Below are 19,658 nucleotides of genomic sequence, written 5' to 3' on the forward strand. Positions count from 1 at the left end.
CCTTAGGTAGGTATTCGAGAGGCCTGTTACGCTTCTTCCACGTACCTAGAATCTGCTTGGCAGTTTCGTCTGAATATTTCAGAAAGTACTCATTCAGCTTATCGAAAGTGTATTGAGCTATTGCCATAATGGGCAATGCACGGACCCCCTTCAGCACGTTATTGAAGCATTCCGCCATGTTACTTGTCATTTGACCGTACCGGCGACCCCCTTCATCAAAAGCGCATGCCCACTTCGATCTATCACCGAGGTGCCTAATCAGGAATTGATGCCCCCCTGCGCTGAGGTCCCGTGAAGCCAGCAGTGCATTTATCAAGTTTGAGAAACGCCGATCGGAGTAAGCCTTGCAAGATTCTTGAAGAAGGTCCGTCAATTCCTTGTTCCTACATGCTCTAAAGAAGTTGGCACAAAAATGCCGCATGCACCATCGATGGTGCAATCGAGCATGGCCAGGAATGTCAACCTCCACCGCGTTCAAAATTCCTTGATGGCGATCAAATATGACACATACTTCCCTTTGCGGCGGTATAACTTTCGATCTAAGCAGACCCATGAACCATGCCCAATTATCGTTGTTCTCTGCTGAAACCAATGCAAAAGCTAAAGGCAACAACCGGTTGTTCGCATCACAACTTATTGCCACCAACATTGTGCCCTTGAATTAGCCGGTCAAGAAGGTGCCATCCACGGATATCACCGGCCTGCGGTGCTGGAAAGCCTGTATGCACTGTTCAAAAGCCCAGAAAGCACGGCCAAAAATCCACACGGTTGCACCTTTGTAAGTCCTTGTTCGTTGGCCAAAAGGCTCGACCACATGAACCATGCCCGGGTTTGTATGCGCCATAGCACCCAACAACCTTGGGAGACGGTTGTAGGCTTCCTCCCAGTCACCATACAACATATTGAATGCGGCTTGCTTGGCCTTCCATGCCTTCTCATACTTCACCCGGTAATGGAAGAGAGTATAGACAAGCTCCATGACCGACTTAATGGGCATTATTGGAAGTGACTTGATGGAATTAGAAAGCCTATAAGAGATGAATTCTGAGGTGAGCTGTCTATGATCGTTCTTCACCATAGGTTCATCTATGTTCTTGCCATCGCACAAGTGAGTAGCACAACAACTCACGATGTACCATTTGGACCCTAGTTTACGTGGCCTTGCACGGACAATCCATGGACAATGATCTTCGGTACACTTAACCGTGTATCGAATCTTGTTGTTAGAGTGGACAACCTTGTACGGTCGATGGTGCTTGATGGAGAACTCCTTTATCCACATCTTAAATTCCAGCAATGTTCGGAACCTCAAACCAGCCTTAATGCCATACCGTCTTTGTGTCACATCCCGATGGGAACTTGGCCTAGGTCCAAGCACGAACCCTTCGCCACCGTCAACCACGGCCTGATCCGCCAGGCTAACATCACGGAAAAATGGTATACTTGGATCGCGGCCAGTTGCAACCTTGAAAGCGTTAGCTTCTTTGGCTGTCAACCCATCCTCATCAACTTCTTCCTCCGGACCATCTTCATCCGAATCCGATGCAAATACTCGGTTAAATGGGATTTCACGGTCCATATCCTCTTGCTCACAATATGCCTCCAAATCACCTACATTATTGTCATGCATATCATCGTCCTCCTCTAGCCACGGTTCAGGTTCGAGCCGACTCATCGTAGTGTTGCCAACATCGGCCTCAACATTTGGCTCAGTTCGGATATGACTTCTTGCGCAAGAAGGGGAAGCCGCACTACGGTTCAGGTGAATGTGAGAATCTGGAACAGCCTTTCTTGTAGCAAATATCTCTAGAGCTTTGTCTTGTGATTGGGCCACCATCTCTTTGTATGCCTCCCAACGTTGCTCGGAAGATATGCGCATTGTCTTCCAACGGACGTGCACTCCATACCCAACATTGTGTCTTCCCTCCAACTCTACCACGTCACTTGGGTCCATCTATTTCAACTCCAGCCTCAATTCCTCCAATAGCTTGGCATAGGTTGGACTAAAATCGAACACCAAGTCTCGCTTCTCCGTGTCCGCCTTTACATTGCCTCCCAAAAATGCCTCTTTGTCCACGTGATGGACATGAACAATTCTTGCCATCTAGAATATAATTACAATGGAAAACATCCATCAACGTCCCTGAGATTGACTAATATCCAACAAGAAAAGTGCATGGCATTCAAATACTACACACCCTAAATACCATTCCATAATTACCTACCAAACATTTTTGGGCCAAGTACATATACTAGGGTTTGCCCCAAATATATCCAACAAGAAAGTGCTACATATCCAAATACTAGACACCCTCAATACCATTTCATAATTCGGACCAAACATTCTTGAGCAATTACATAAACTAGGGTTTGCCCCAAATCCAACTCGAAGCCTCAATGTAGAGAAATTCCTAGGGCAAAATGCGGAGGAAACAGAGGGGATCGGAGGAGAATACCTGGGGGGAGCCGATCCGGACGGATTCCACGGAGATTGGGACGAATCGGGGGAGAGATTTCGAGGGGAACCACCGCCGCCGCTGTGTTCTAACAGCTGTGCGTGAACCCTTCTGTGTTTCCGCCTCTGGCCCGAGCAGTTCGGCCGCTTTAGGGCAGAGGGGTATAGCGCCTGGTGACGAGGCGCTAAACTACCATTATAGCGCCTGTGGACGAGGCGCTATAGTGGCTTGCCGTGGGTCCCGGCGTGGCCACGCTGGACAGGGACGCCACGCTGGCACCGGTGTAACGCCCGGCCGCAGGGCGTTATAGTGTAGGTATAACGCCCGGTATGTGGGCGCTACACCGAAGGGTCAGTTTTGTGAAATAGTTTCGTCGGAGTCCATTTTTCAAATTTCTTTGTGTTTTGGGTCAATTCTGTCGAAATTCAGCCCTCGCGCATGGCAAGGCTGCATGCAGTAGCAGCGCTAGCCCTGGCGTCATCAGCAAGCCCAGCAGCCACACTAGCGGCCAGCTCGTCAACGTCCACATCGGAAGTACCCACAAAAACACCTGAACCAGACACATGCACAACGGAAGCATGCTGAACAGGGCCAGCTACTTGGTTGACTTCAGAACGTCCAACATGCACAGCAGATGGATGCACTGGAACAACATTTGAAGCAAGCAAAACAATTTTTTCTGTCTCCACCACGACGCCAGACGAAGGGCTTGACCCCCCAAAGCGAGGACGTGGAGCACGAGGAGTAACTGCCCAGTCCGAAAAATCCACCTCAACATCCCCCACCTGAAAACGTGAAGATTGCATATGGGTGGATGGAGGATGCATATTCTCCGGAGTTGGTTCCTTAGCCGTAGAGGCCGTGTTCTTTGCCCTTTTATTATGCTTATCCAAATTATCATCATCACTGTCATGAGATTTGTCATTAGACTCATCATCACGCTTCATAGGAGTGGTATTGACACTAGGATCCACTTGGAAATTCTCAGGTTCCAAAGAAAATTGAAGCACATACCCAATCTTTGCAACCGCAACATCCACGTCGACCGGAAAGAGTGTGGGGTCCAGCACCGTAACCTTGATGCGAACGATCCCTCTCTTCCAGAAGCAGTGCATATCAACATCTTCGGTGACACCGATCACAGAACCAACCGCCCACATCCCAAGAAAATGTTTCAAGGATGGAGGCACGCCTCTTACATGCACCCAGACAGTGTGCAAGTAGAAGGCGGGTGGAACCTCGTTGGAAATCCACTCGCCAAATTCCAACGAGACCTGATGTGACTTCAGACGAATTTCCCAGATTAACAACCCGCTGAAGTTCCTCTTGTGAGGGAAAAGCCACCACAAAAGCATTATTGCCATGGGGGATTGCCTTCCAAGTCCAGGAACTACTAGCCGGAATCAAACGACGAAGCTCCGCCTCGAGCACCTCAACCGAATAGCACCTCCTGACACAGAAACCAAGGCGGTAGGAGATATGCTCGATGCAACCCCATTACCAGCCATTGCTTCTTCGAGAATCTGAAAAAAAAAACATTTTGTCACCACCATAGCCACATAATCGTGCAGTAGGACGGGGCATTTTCAGAATTGGGCACCGGAGCTCATTGTGATCAATTTTATCACACACCACGTAGTAAACATGAACAGGACAATCTTTTGTCACATGCTCTTTGGAGTTACAGCACCAACAAATCAATTTTTTCTTTTTCTCTTTAGCAGCAAAACATTGACGATCCTCACCGGTAGGATGACGAAGGGGAGCAGTAGATGATGCAAGCGTCTGGGGCGGCTGGCGACCACGCTGGGCAGCCAACCCTGAAGCTACGCCACCGGGAGCCACACCTGGTGAGCTCCTCGGACCAGCACCAAAAGAGAACCCTGCGCCACCAGAGGCGCTGCCCTGACCGAAGATCGTAGGCGGCAGTGCTGAAAAGGACGACACCACCGGAGCAGACGGCCGAGGAGCCGCCCCCGGTTGGAAGCCGCGCCCCTGGAAGCCACGGCGACCGCCCCGCTCATCATCCGGCCGCGAGGCAGCTGAAAATGCCCCCCCACCGCCGGGAGAGTGCGGCCAGCACCTGCCGCTGGAACCGCGCAGCCACCTCCTGAGGGCAGAGGCGCACGACCACCGGAGCTTGAAGACTCACCATCATCGGCAAAAACTGCCTTTCCTCAACCACCGCCTGCGCCAGACATGACAACGTCGACAAAAGATCGAGAGAAAGGGAAAGAAGAGCAAACCGAATGGCGTCGATGACGAGCCCAATTATGATCGAACAAGTCCCGCAGGCTGGCCTTGAATCTTGGGCGGAGATGGGCACCCGCGACGGCCCCACCACCAGAGGAGGGCATGCCAGTCACGGAAGAGCGATGTGCCCGATCCGAGCCCGAGAAATCCGCATCGCCTGCGCTTTGATTGAGTTGCCGATAGGAGATTGAGGGAGTTTCCAAAGTTGAAGCGCAGATTCCGCTGCTTGCCAAAGGCGCCCGATCCAGGATGGTCCCAGGTCCCTAAGATGACGCAACGGTACCCACCCGAACAGGCCGCCCCGGAGACAAGGAGGGCTGCGACGGACTGGATGTCGGCCTGACCATGGCTGGAAGGAAATCGCCGAGGACCACCGGCGAAGCAGATCGGCGCAGAAGCAGCCCCCACCATGGACGGAGCCACTTGCGGCCAACATTCCATCGCACCGGCAGACGCCGCGGACGGATGAGCAGCGGGCCTCCTCGCGTGCGCACGTGCCGCGGGCTTACCTGTGACGATGGTGGCAGAGAGCAGGATGGAACGGCCGCGGCAGCCTCGACACCAGCATCCGCCTCGGCCTCAGCTTCAGAGTCCGACCGCTCCCAGAACCTCGAATCTCGAGTTGGAAAGCCCACAAAGGACCATAACTCGTCGTGCAGTTCGGCATCCGTCAGCACCGTGCGACGGCCGTCCAGCTCTGCCTCAGAAACGGCTGACGCTGCCTCGGCATCGTAGCCGGCCGCCAGCACAGAGCGAACCACAGCGACAGACCCACCGGGCTTAGGCAGTTGAGAAGAAACAGCCTCATCGACGACCCCAAAGGCAAGGCAAGCGAAGCGCGATCCTCCCGGCGACGGAAGCACGGCCGCAGGAGCAAGGGTGAGACGCCGGCCACGGCGGCCGCGGTGCCCAGCGAGGCCAGGGCCCTCCGGCGAGTCGCCCTCCGAAACGCCAGTAGCCGTTAGAGGCATCCTCGCGCTCTCATTGCTTCAATGCGAGTAGTCTCGCCGTCATGTTGTAGTTGGCACTCATTAAGGCCCTGTTCGTTTCAACTATTTCCCCACAAGACCAAGGGGATTGGCAGGGATTGAGGAGGATTTTAGTTCACCTTCCCCTTAATCCCTCTCAATCCACAGGGAACCTGCTGCAAACGAACGAGGCCTAAGAGGGTGGTTTCCATTACCTCCGCGTGGCAAAAATATATCTGAATCTCTGTCAGGGAGCGAGTACATGTGGGTGATGACGTTGTGTTCGATAGCATCACAATCACCTAGTTACTTTGGTCAGGGATGGATGGAGAGACGGACAGACCAGCAATGCTGATCAGCACAATCGATGGCGAGACTACTCATATTGTTTGGTCTGATGGCTCTGTACGTCTTACACCATCAGAGATCTTGGCAATCTAGAGTTCGTGTTATTTTGTTACGTCTCCAGTAGTCTAGTCACACAACAACAAAGGGGTCCATACTAGAACAAGATAGATTGTATTATATATGGCTGATCCTATCTACTTATATGGATCATTTAGAGGATGCCATACGATTCATTCCTGTGTGCAATGAGGCCGCTTAATTAATGGAGCAGGCTTGATTGATTAATTGCCTGGATTATGCTGGTAAAACTATATATTCTCTCTCCGTTCGAAATAAGAAGGACCGCACTATACAGCAGCCGTATGGCACCTAACATAGGTATCGCACGCTTTTTCCCGTGCGCTTGATGCTAAGGGGAAGAGGATGCTACAGCATCAACACGTGCACATTTAAATGAAAACTAGAAAATTTAGAAAGTTGTGTAGCTCAAAGCATATACCCGATTTGTAATCCGTTTTCACCGTTGACTTTCTATCGACGAGAGCTTCGAAACAAGATCCCGGTTGGCTACGTTTCGGCGACTTTTTTCCCCGAACTCAAAGTTACCAACCATAAACAAGTTAGTTACCGGACCTATTCGCAGTTAGTTATCAGATTGTAAACTATAGTTGAGTTGTTTAAATGATTTTTTAGAGCTCCAAAGTTACCATGCAGTAATAACTGAGTTATCGAGCTATTCGCGATTGATTCTATGGCTAATTTTCAAGCTTAAAAGTTACCTGCCAATACTATGTGAGTTATCGGGCTATTCACGAGTGGGTTCAACGCTATATCTTGCTAGACATGTTTGGTTACTTTTTTCCTGAATTTAATAGTTACCCAGCCAGTGCTATGTAAGTTACCGGACTACTCATAACAAAGTTATCGGCTTCTAAAATTAATTTCGGTAAAAGAAAAAATTTGAGAGCTTTTCCAAATTTAAAAGTTGTCAACTGGTAAGAGTATGAGTTATCAGACTGTCCTCAAGTAGTTACCAACATCAAAACTAGACCTCAATGGAGTATGTTTTAATAGCTCTTAAGCTTGAAAGTTACCATACCACAAATACATGAGCTATGGTACTATTCAGAAAGGATTTGACTACGTCCGGCCATGCAGTAGCTATATACGGATCCATCCCAAGCATGCACACCATGCATTAAGAGACCACTTGCATGTCTCCTTTGCATGCAAGCAAGTAAAAGACAAAAATAATGACGCATGCTCATGTCAACCCAGATTTTTTTGTGATAATAAAAAAATTCAAAATGTTTTGGCTCTTAGGCAACACAACAGATTACGATCTGTTTTCACCTAGAGTTTGTGATGACGAGGACTTCAAAACTAGATCTCACTAGGGTATGCTACGGCAACTTTGTTTTTCGAGCTCAAAAGTTACCAACCAGTAATACATGAGTTACCAAACATGTACACAAGAAGTTATCGGCTTCAGAAACTAGATCATCCTTCGAACACTTAGGTAACTTGAAATAGCTTAGTAATTACAATGGTACCATGGTCATGAGCAGCAATACGAACAACCTGGTAACTACAACAGTGCCATGGTAACTACATCGATACCACATTAATCATTGTAACATGAAACCTAGGTAACTATATCGGTGCAAAGATGCAGGTGGTTACTTTCACCAAAAACCTGGGTAACTCGGTTAGGGTTATGGTGGTAACTGAAATATAGGTAGTTGGATAACTATATAAGTGACACGATGAGAACTATAACCTACACGACTGGAAAAACCACATGAGTGTCACGATGGTAACTGTTAATTAAACGACTAGATAACTATTTTAGTGTGATGATGGTAACTGCAACCTAAATGACTGGATAACTACACGAGTGTCATGGTTGGATAACTGCGCGTGTGTCGTCATGGTAGTTGTAACTTTAACGAATGAACAATTCACTTGGGTATGTTCTAGACTACTTTCTTTTAGTTTGGAAGTTATCAACCCATAAATGATTGAGTTACTTAACCATTCGCACTTATTTACGAGCTTAAAAACTATGACCCACTTAGGGATGCTTCGGCGACTTCATTTAAGATAAAAAGTTATCAATCGATAATACATGAGTTACCATACCAGATTATTCACACGTAGATACAATATGTTTAGGTGAAGTTTTTTCAAACTTGGAAGTTACCAACGAGTAAATATACGAGTTACCAAGCTATTTAATGTGTAGTTATTGGGTTCAAAACACTAGATCTTACTTGGTAACTACATCACTGTCATAGTGATGGACAAATCGGTAACAACATAAGTGAGATGGTGATAACTATAAGCTGGACTTGCTACGGTGGTTAACTACTACATAAACGGCTGGGACACTAAACCATTGCTTTAGTGAACTAACTACTAAACAATAACCTAGCACAACAAATAAAGTTCCTATTGAGCACATCGCATAGACGTACAGGAAATGCCTTGTCAATAAGAAAGACAATGAAAAGAAGAAGCTATGGATCAAAATAGACACTCGCCGCAGCAACAAGTAGGGGCGGAGCCAATGCATAGCCGTTGGTGTCAATTGACACGAAAGATTTCTTACCGTTCTTCTTTGAGATAGCAAAGCACAATTACAAATATTCAATGACACCTATATATTTAGCACACTGACACCAATGATTATCTTTTCTGGTTTCGCCACTGGCAACAAGAATACACCCGAGCTTTCATTTCATCGAACACCTCCCGTGCATAGAATAAACCCGAGCCACTATTTCATCAAACACCTCCAGTGCATCAAACAACTTCCCTAGTAGCACTCCAACAAAACAAACTTAAGCTCACTGTAGAACTGTTGGAGGCAAAGGAGAAATTACACACCAATCATCAATGCATCTGCAGCCAAAACGTACCCACCAATTCCTCACTTCAAGCTCCTGGTAGGCTGCAGCCTGCAGCCACCGTATTTGCCTAAAAAAACATGTCGGGCACCAGCAGGTCCATGATTTCAGTGCTAGAAACATTACCGATGCTTAGTGTGGCAGTGCTCTAGTCGAGGAAGTGAACAAGGAAGGTGTTGTGGATGTGACCGGCAAGCATTGGCTCGAAGACCAGGAGAAAATACCACCCCAAGGCATCCTCGTCGAGGAGTTGGAGGTGGTACACAGCCTGACAGGCACCACCTGGCGAGCTGGTCTCGAGACCCCTCCATTGGCTCCGACATCACCACCGCCACTCTCGTGGGTTAGGTCCACCTCCATTCCTCTCCACCAGGAAGGACCTCAAATCAGCTCTTCCAACGACGTGCATGACATCCGGGGCAGTATGCAGAGAAGAGGCACAAGGGAGAGGAGTGAAGGAGGATCCCAGGGAGGAGGCGACGGGGGAAGGAGGACCTCGGGGAGGCGGCGGCGCTCGGAGGGAGATCCTGGACAGGGGCAGCGCGGGCAGGAGGAAGCATGGGGAAAAGTATCCCGTGGAGGGGTGTTGCATGGAGAGATGCAATCGTGTGATTTTGGATGGGGATTGAACGGAGCAAAGCACGGTTGCGGGTAAGCGCAGTTCACATACGGCAGGAAAATAGATTCTCCGAGATAAGAATGTAGACAAATTCACGTCACTTATTTAGGACGAAGGGAGTAATTAAGACGGGATCAACATATAATCATCTGTTGGATCTGCAACAGTGTTGAAGTTGAGATCATTGGGGATTAGGAAGACGTGGAAGGAGCAGGGGGCAGTCGCCGCCATGGAGCACGTTGCAGATTAGGATGCCGTTGCCCCAGTCGACGAATGCCGCCGCTGCCAACGGTGATCGCCTTGTCCACCACGTAGTTAAGCTCGTTGCGGCCGTCAGCTAGGCAATCGGCATCTGATGGCAAGACAAGCTTCTTGAGGGTCCAAGCTCCCGTCTCGAAGGCTCGGAGCTGAACACGTAGAGCTCGAAGTCTAATCCTTTCGGCCATCCTTGATTAGTACAGCGATGTCGTAGCCGCCGCCAAGAGTAAGTGCGCTCTTGTTGTTCTCTGCATCACTACCTCAATCGGTTTCCTACATTGTAAAAATTGCTGAGAATGTCTCAGAAAATATGATGGTCCAAACATACAGCAAATGCCCAGTTCGGAACACACAGACATGAATTGTGAGATCCAATTCCGAAATGAAATGAAGTCAGCAGTTATCTTGAAAGATTTCCTGTTGGGCCGGCATAAACTAAACGGAATACCTTGGACATGCAGTGCATCTATCCCATGGCCAAAAAATGGGACGTCATAGAAACCCATTCTACCAGCTCCTCCTGGTTTTGCTTAGTTCCAGTTTCAGACCAACAACACATGAACTAAATTTCAGCATAACAATTAACACGTGAAACAAGATATCTTAAGGAAACGATAACAGTAACTGAAGGCGAGCGATAGAAGAAAAGAGCCACTGATACATAAACAATTTTTAGAGGAGAGACCATACATATATAGCACGCAACATGAACCACTAGCTCTTCAGGTTCACGGCGCTGGCCTCCTTCGACTTCCCCTGGAGGACGCTGCTTTCGGATGCCGAACTGTACTTCTCCTCCGACGATGCCTCGGTCAGGACCGAGCCGACCTTCCAGTACTTCCCGTCCCCGGCGCCCCACTTGTCCCCCTTGCCCTGCGATGCTGCTGGCTCCTCGCCATCCGAGCTCGAGACAGAAACCTCCCTCCAGGTGCTCCACATCCTGAGCATTATATACAGCAGAGCCATGCACACCGTGGCCGAGACAATAGCGATGGCCGCCACGATGCCTGATACCATCGCGCTTGGCAGCCGCCTACCGTTCGCTCCACACGCTGGCAATGGAGTGCCGCAGAGCTCGTCATTGCCAGCGTAGGATGCGGCCGGGAAGCTGGACAGCACGGTAGGTATGGCACCTGAGAGGAGGTTGTCAGACAAGTTCAGGTGGTTCAGGCTGGTGAGCTGCAGCAACGAGGATGGTATCTGCCCATGGAGCTGGTTGGAGGACAGGTTCAGCCGTTCCAGCTTAATGAGGTTGCCAAGGGACGTCGGAATCTGACCGGACAGCCTGTTCCGGCTAAGGTCTAGCATCACCTGGAGCTCCGAAAGCTGCCCGAGCTCTGGCGGGATAGGTCCCTCCAGTGAGTTCTCCGACAGGCTCAGCTCGTAGAGCTTGTTGCACTGCCGAAGCGTTGGCGGTATGACACCGGTGAGCCTGTTCTTCTGCAGGTTCAGAACGTTCAGAGATGTGAGCCTTCCAATCTCCTGCGGAATGTTACCAGAGAGATGGTTGTCCCTCAGAGACAGCTTGATCAGGCTGGAGCAGTTGCCGAGCTCCACAGGTATGTTGCCAGTCAATGCATTCGACGAGAGGTCGAGCTCTCCAAGGGACCGCAGACTGCCAAGCCAAGAAGGCACGGCTCCTGTCAGACTGTTTCCTTCAAGATTCAGACGGGTGAGCTGCAAGCAGTTGGAGAGCTCTTCCGGTATATCACCGGAGAGGTTGTTGGATGAGAGGTCAAGCATCTTGAGCTGCGTCAGGTTGCCCAACTCAGCCGGGATTGCACCGGCGAGCCGGTTGCCAGCCAGCTGGAGGCGGACCATATTCCTCGACCGTGCAACTGCTGTTGGGATGATGCCAGAGAAGCTGTTGTCCGTGAGCACCAGCACAGCGAGGGAGCTCGATCCCAGAAGAGGGACAACACTGCCGTTGAACCGGTTGTGCGAGATGTTGATCACTGTCAAATTCTTGATCTCGAACAGCTCCTCCGGAAGGGGCCCCTCAAGCGAGTTGTTGTACAGGGTGATGACGCTAAGCTGGGTGAGATGCCTGAACGTGGCAGGCAATGTGCCTGAGAGCCGATTATCCGCCAATGCCAATGCCTGCAGCCTCCTACACTCACCGAGGCTCGCTGGTATCAAGCCAGACAAATCATTCTGCCGGAGCTGAAGGACTGCTAGGTTCTTGAGGTTCCCAATCCTCTCAGGGATAGACCCATGGAAGTGGTTGCCGAAAAAGTCCACCTCTTCCAAGCTCGTGCAGTTGGTGATCTCATCAGGTATGGTCCCAGACATCTGATTCTCGTAGAGGAACAACATCGTCAGCCTCTGCAGCCGGCCGATCTCCGGTGGGATCACGCCGGTGAGGCCATTGTGGTAAAGGGACAGTACCTCCAGATTGCTTAAGTTGCCTATCTGAGGCGGCAGAATGCCGGTAAGGCTGTTGTTGTGCAGCACAAGGTTGACAAGGTTCGACAACCGGTCGATCTCTGAAGGAATCTCTCCAGTGAGGCTGTTGTTCGATGCATCAATGGATCGTAGAGAAATGCAGCTGAGCAGCTCCTCAATGCCTCCTTCGAGGTTGTTGCCGGCAAGGAACAGGTTCTCCAAGCTTGAGTTCCCAGGGCAGAGACCTTCAGGAATGGTGCCCTCAAGGAGATTGTCAGACAGCACAAGGTACTTCAGGTTCTTCAGCTGTGACGTGGAGATGCTGATCTCTCCAGAAATGTTGTTCTTGGACAAGTCTAGAACCTGCAGCTGGCTCAGCTTGTTCAGATCTTCCGGGATGGCGCCGGTCAGACTGTTGCCAAGCAGGTTGAGGTATGTCAAGCTTGAAAGGTTCCCAATCTCCGCTGGAATCACACCAGAAAACTGATTGTTTGCAAGGTTGAGAGACTGGAGAGGACTCAGGCTGCCAATGAAGGAGGGAATGATGCCCCCCAGCCTATTATCAGCCACTGACAGAACACACAGATTTGCACAACCGCCAAGCTGCTCTGGGATGCTCCCAGTGAGAGTGTTGTTATCCAAGACCAGCTGCTGCAGGTTCTTCAGGTTGCCAATCTGGTAGGGAATAGAGCCACTCAGCTGACAGTAGGCGAGGGCTAATGTCTCGAGCTCTGTGCAGTTGCCAAGTTGCGGTGGTATCTCACCACGCAGCTTGTTATCACCGATCCTGAGAACTTTTAGGTTCCCAAGGAGGCCGAGCTCCATCGGGATGGTACCGGTGAGGAAGTTGGAGTATAGGAGCAGTGTCCTGAGATTCTGCAGGTTGCCAAGCTCCGGCGGGATCGGCCCGGTGAAGGAGTTGGAGGACAAATCAATGAGCTCGATAGATATAAGGCCGGACAACGCCGGCGATATCGTGCCCGACAGGCCATATCCCGACAAGTTGAGGCCAGACACAATGCCCTCTCCTTGAAGGCATGTAACGCCATGCCAGGAACACACATCGGCCTCCGGCGACCAGCCGGAGAGGACGCCTTGAGGATCAGTGAAACCGGACTTCACCTGCAGGAGAGTAACAGAAGCCGTGGCTGGTGTGGCTACACATGCTGGTACGAGCAGGATTCCAGAGAACAGAGATAGAAGAAGACCAAGCAGAATGGCCATCATGCTAAGATGATAGCATGCAACTGTGTAAACTACAAAGAGGAACTGAACTTACAGGATAGCTGCTACTCTGGAGATGAGAAGATGTGTATAAACCCTCATGGCTGTGGTGTGGTAGGGGGCCTAAGCTGCAAAAGAAAAAAGGAGTCGTCAAACACTACCTGCCCTGTGTATCACAGTCAGGGAATGTGCTGGATTCCTAGTAGTGAAAAATACAAAACAGGCCAAAGGAGAAGGTGAGGCACTGTAGAATATCTCTTACTGCAGATACGGATGCAGGATTAGAATAATCCGAGTAGCTTTCAATAATGCAGAGCTAAGTATCAGGTATTTTAAAGGCTAACCTTGTTGCTTTGACTTGTTGGTTCAGCTTCTTCTCTGTGATCCCTAGTGGCAAGAATGAAAAGGGCACTGGGGATTAGTAAACTGCTGCACTTTACAGAGCGTACGTGCTTAAACAGTTCAACTACTCTCCTTGATTTGGTGGCATAAGGACAACTACATGATGCTTCCATCCTTGATTAAACACTAAACAGTGTTCTTGCTCAGGTTTGGTGACAAGAAAAACCTAACAGGGTGTACTTACATTGTTCACCTATATGGGAAATTTAGTTTTTCTGACTATGCAATGCAAACAAGTTGATAGCACGAAAATTTCCTCCTGGCGTCCTAATTTGGCACCCATCGACTATTGAAGATACCAATAGGCATCTAACTGAAACAAATGGATTCAGCTGGTTTAGTGTCTATGTCATAACTGTAGAATACTTGTATTGTCAATAAGTATTACGTGACCCCCACATGACATGACATATGTATGATTCTGAATATATATAACATGAACAGAAAAGGACCAATCACAAAATGAGCCAGAGGCAGAGCCACTAGTGGCATTGCAATTATCAGCTAGAGGGAAAGTGACTTTTGCAGTGGAGCGACAGTGACAGAATTGAATCAAGAGACCACACAGCAAGCAAAAAAGGTGAGAACAAAAAACTTACAGTAACCACCACAACAGTTGTGTCCATCACCATGCCATGCCAGGCAGCAGCAGCAGCAGCAGCATGCATGGGCCGCACCAGCTCACACTTTACTTTGTTTCCTTCAGTTCAACTGCACGTACCAGGGATTCCATGGGTAGGGCAAGTCCAATCAGATAGAGACAGATTAGTGTCCGGTTATCCAATAGTGGCATCGCAATTGTAATGATGCACAACCACGCCCACCTTTTAGGTTTAGAGTCTGAATGCTGGAACACAAGAGATGGTATCTCATTTGCGCAGCAATTTTCCAGTCAGCTGATTGACCATTCAGCTGTAAACCACAATTATAAGGAGGTTTTAATGAAAGGGGAAGCAGATGGCTCGAAGTCTTCAACTACTCATCAGTCGGTAACATGAGGACAATGATGTGCTGTTGGTGTAATGGTTGCATCATTGGTCCAAGATTGACTTTTTTCAGCATTCAAACAATTTAGTACTGGGTCCTTATTGAGCTGGGTTTGACTTGTGCTTCCATAACACTCCGACTTTTGCTTGCATGTTTCTCACTTGCTCACCCAGGGAGTTGGGATTCGGGTTATTGGACAGGACATGAATAAAAAGACAAATTTGGGTGTACAATGTCCACTTTGTTCTTGCTTATCCTAATTCCTAAAACGAGCTATTAAATTAAGCATCACGAAGAGATATATTTTAACATAATAAAATGTCGTAAAATGAGCCGGTTTAAATTAAAATTATAGATGTCAGTACAAACATTCTTGGACAAATGGACAATCCATTCTGCATGCTATTGAACAATGCATGTGGAACCGAGATTCTACACCATTTGCTACTTGGAATTAAGGGCGCAGGAACCCTACCCTTGTGATCTCAATTCTCTCTCAGATAAAGAATCCTAGTAAGACTGCCTTCATGAGGCATGCGCAGTATTAGTATATATTATTCAGATCATTTGAGAAAATTAGTGTCATCTTAATTGAATAATGTTGCTACTCTCAAGAGAATATCTTGCAATTGTGGAACCCACAACGGCCATCTTCTTTTTTAAAGGAACAATGGCAGGAGCACTGCCAAATTCATATAGATCGAAAAGAATATTTAGAAAACAAGGGACATCTATCATAGGAAAAAAAAGAGGAAAATTCGAGGATTTAGGATATGAGACACTAGAAGAATGAGATTCATTTCCGACAGAATCTTTATCATAAGATTCTTGTAATTATGAAACACCAGAAGCATTTTGATATTTCCGACAATAGTTTCATAATTGCACCAAGAAATTCATTTTAGCATCATTTTCATGCTTCACACACATGTGCGGGCACGCGCACACATACAAACATCACAACACAGCTAGCTTAAAACAAGACAGGAAAACAATTCAGCTAATTTAAGAAATATCGTAACTGTATTAGTATGTCCTACATTATATTATTAGTAGTAGTAGTAGTAGTAGTATTCTGTCCAAGCAGGCAGTTTGTTTTTCAGTCACTAACAAATATCAAAATATTTTCAGGATTCCTCTTAGCAGTTGGCACCCAACTCAACCATTTCATTTTTAAATGACGCGTTATAAATTTCTTGTGTACCTGAAAAAACCTACATCTATATGCAATGTAATGCAGTTCGTTGATTGATTGAAGGGACATCGACTAACCTGTCTGCAATGGCAAACAAGATGTAATTTGCACAGCTAACCATGTGGTTAAGTGCATCAGTCACACCTTCTCCCATGCACATGCAGTACGTAGGCAGCAGCACTTGTCTTTGCAAACGAGGCACCCAATCAGCTGGGACCGGATACCTTTTCGGTTAGCAGATCTAAAAGCACATCTCCTTTCAGAGAAATCTGTCGGCAAAAGCGATTTTGTTCGCATGATCAATCATTGACTCAACCAAAGCTACTAGCAGAAGATTAGCTCACTCGTGGTGCATGGGCTGCCTGAAGAGCTGACAATGTGCAATGTAACAAAGCTATACCCATTACCAGCCTGTGTCATGCCAGAAGCTGTGCATGGTCGTTGGGCAGCTCAACCTGCAGAGTATCATGAAAAGCAATCAAGATCGCCAAGGCTGAAAACTAGTTTGGTAATTGGTATCCAGGGTTTGGCTGCCCAATTGCAACTTCCAACTGCAACTAGAGGTAGAAGACTTGGAAAACCTGGATAAAATTGATCCCAATGTGTGTCTCTGCGCAGAGTTTGCGCATCTCAAATGTTTTCTTTCATCATGTGTTGGTTCGTCAATCAACATCCCTCGTGTTTCCTCATCAGGAGCGGCTGCCAATTCCCTTTTCCATCCATCCATGGCAGGTGACAGCAACTCGTTGACCTGGAACTCATCAATTCATACAGAAAACTTCTCCGTGTGGCCTCGAACCCATCGATTGGCGACGTCATGGACAGGCGCCAACGCGCTACGGCCTACGGCGATTGATAATGGTCTCAGCAGTGCGTGCGCAGCCTCTGCCGCGCGGCGTGCTGGTTGTTGTGCGCGCGCCCGCTTCAGCGCCATAAGGTCGAACACCCCGTGGGCGGCAGGCGCCGTGCCCATAAAAGTAGCTTCCAGGAAAGAAATCACGCTAGTTCACCACGGAGACAACCGGCTTTAAACAGCACAAAACCGTGGGTAGGGAGTTACGCCGCGGCCGAGACGCGGCCCGCCGGCAGCTGATCCGGGCCGCCGGAAGCGGCGGCCATCGGACCCCACGCCGGCAACCGCCACAGTTGGTGCGTACAGCGGGACGGGAAACCCGACGAGACGAAACGGCCACACAATTCTCAAAGTTGGGCCAGAATGGGTTTGGCTGATCGGGTTTTAAAAATAGTCAGAAATCAGATTGATGGCCCGGCGGCCCGTGATGGTAGAAAGGTTATTTCTGGGCGACGGTTACAGATCTTGTAGCACTGGGGCATCCAACGGCGGTCTGAATAATGTGGTCCATGTGTACAACTCAGATTTCACCGCGGCTGGGCACTATTCCAGCCAGTTATACTAACTCCGTCCCAAAATAAGTGACATAAATTTATATAAGAATTTATATAAATCAACATCACTTATTTTGAAATGTATGGAGTAGTTGATCATGGAAAACATTGACACCAACCAAGAACCATGATGACTAAGAAGCATCAATGGCAAGCAAAAGATAAAGATGAAAAATGATTGAAAAATTATGTTTTTGTTGAACGGTTGAACACACATAAGGTAAATATTGATACCCGATGATTGTAAACTAATTAATGTGTTCTATATAGGAGCAACTAATTATTAAGAAGATATCCAAAATGTACACTCTTGTGCGGATATGTGTTATATCCAAGGATACTAGTTAACTGTATCTAATGTATGTGGCAACCATGAAAGAAAAACAATTGCTCGTATCGCTATATAAACGCTAGCAGAAGCTGGTGGCATATTGACAAGAACAACATCACCAGACAAAAGCTAATCTGTCCCGATCATGACGCATATAAAAAACAACACATGGGTTCCATTCTTCGTAGCCCTTGTGATCGCGTTTGCCATTTTCTTGCCCTGCGTTGCTGGAGGGAGGAGTTTAGGTATATTCCAAATTTTCTACTCACTCCGTTCCATAATTCTTGTCGAAATATTACATGCATCTAGACACTTTTAAGGTATAGATACATTCATTTTTGAACAAATCGGAGACAAGAATTATGAAACGGATGGAGTATTTCTTAACATAGGTGCACATTTTCTATCTGACATGACCTCTCCACAAGGGTTATGTGCTCGGTAGCTTATATGGCCATGTCCACCAGTTTCTTGCATACCTAGCTAGCAACAAGAAAGGATATTGAGCACCTATTGTTCTATTTTTTTTATCTACATACACTTTTGCACGTTAATTAAACCCAATTGGTTCATGTGTACCATATGTGCTAACTGAATTGTTGATGTTGTGTTTCCTTGTGGACAGACACAGAAGATACAATTATAACAAAGTGTTTCGAATTGAAAGGCTGCACAACTGATGGATGCCGTGACAGTTGCGCAAAAAGCGAATGGGATAAGGACAAAGGCAGTTGCGCACCGTACAACGGCACAACTTATTGCTGCTGCGCGAAGGGCTCGGGCAAAATGACACCAAAGTGATAGATACCAAAAGCTATCATGCTCCGCTAAATTTCTCTTCTAAAATGTGGATCAGACTCTTTAGCTCAATTTATGCATCAATAAACTACACCTGCTGATTTATTGAGCATCAAGTTGTGACATCATGCGATTTTTCTTCATATGGAATGATTGTGTATCTCTCTCTCTTCACATGATTCCATTAAACGGGAAAAAAAACCTTGGCATTTGGTTATGCCCAATGCTATCACATGCATGAGCATAAGTAGAGCTGCAAATTTTTTATCCTAAGGGTATCCTTTGACCCTTTTTAGTTCAACCAAATGAACTAAAATTTTAAATTGACATAACTTATTGAAAAACTAATTCGTTTGTTTGAACTAAGAAGGGTCAAAGGGTACCCTGAGGGTCAAAAATTTGCAGCTCTAAGCATAAGCAACTAACATGTTTCATTGAAAGAGAAAAATAGTTCGCACATATTTGAGTCCAACGGCAAGCATCACATGATGCAACCATAACATCCATTTATATCAAACGGTTCTCACTCAAACGCCTAGCCCCAGTGTTCATGTCTCCTCTTTCAACCAACCGATCCGTGAGTGCTACAATCACATCGTCTCCTCGAGCAGAGGAGCTCATTCATTACAAGGACGGAGAAAGGAATTGGATTTGTAAAAATTGTTATACAAATCTACGTAACTTATTTCAGAATTAAGAGTGTAATTTTTAAACACTAATTTGATTAAACAATTAAATTTGACAAGCCGAAGGACTCACCGACGTACGCTGGCTCCGTACGCGTGTGAATCAGGCTCTCGCGATTTTGGAGTCCATTGCGGTCTCCGGTGGACGATGTGCGGCCGCGGCGGCGCGTTCCTGCGGGGCTTCATGTGCCGTGCGCGTCGCAACTGCCGACTGGAAGGCAACCGGGCTGGGAACATAAGGGAAATGGTCGGGATCCCCGATCGATCGGGTTGGGTGGGACTTGGGCGAACCGGTGTGACGTGTGTGCCCAGCGTGTGGGCTGCCATTTCAGACTTCAGCTGCTGCTTTGCTGGGCTTTACAAAATAGAGGCCAGGGACCAACCCAAGGCCCAGGGGATGAGTATAGTGCCATTTTACGTGAGGTGGCAGTT

General features: G+C 47.8%; 1 protein-coding gene across 1 annotated transcript; it reads right to left on the reverse strand.

Moving 5' to 3' along the window:
* Positions 1-10,308: 10,308 nt before the first annotated feature.
* On the reverse strand, positions 10,309-13,786 carry LOC100823464 (LRR receptor-like serine/threonine-protein kinase GSO1). The gene is made up of 2 exons (XM_003568792.4): positions 13,765-13,786; positions 10,309-13,548 (listed from the first exon to the last, which is right to left on the reverse strand). Exon 2 carries the CDS (start codon positions 13,421-13,423, stop codon positions 10,526-10,528), a length of 2,898 nt encoding a protein of 965 aa, XP_003568840.1. The 5' UTR covers positions 13,424-13,548; positions 13,765-13,786; the 3' UTR covers positions 10,309-10,525.
* Positions 13,787-19,658: the final 5,872 nt, after the last annotated feature.

This window comes from Brachypodium distachyon, chromosome 2, assembly GCF_000005505.3.
Source record: "Brachypodium distachyon strain Bd21 chromosome 2, Brachypodium_distachyon_v3.0, whole genome shotgun sequence".
Lineage (NCBI taxonomy): Eukaryota > Viridiplantae > Streptophyta > Magnoliopsida > Poales > Poaceae > Brachypodium > Brachypodium distachyon.

Coding starts and splice junctions, on each gene's coding strand:
- LOC100823464 (XM_003568792.4), bottom strand. CDS start 13,423: ATGATGGCCATTCTGCTTGGTCTTCTTCTATCTCTGTTCTCTGGAATC.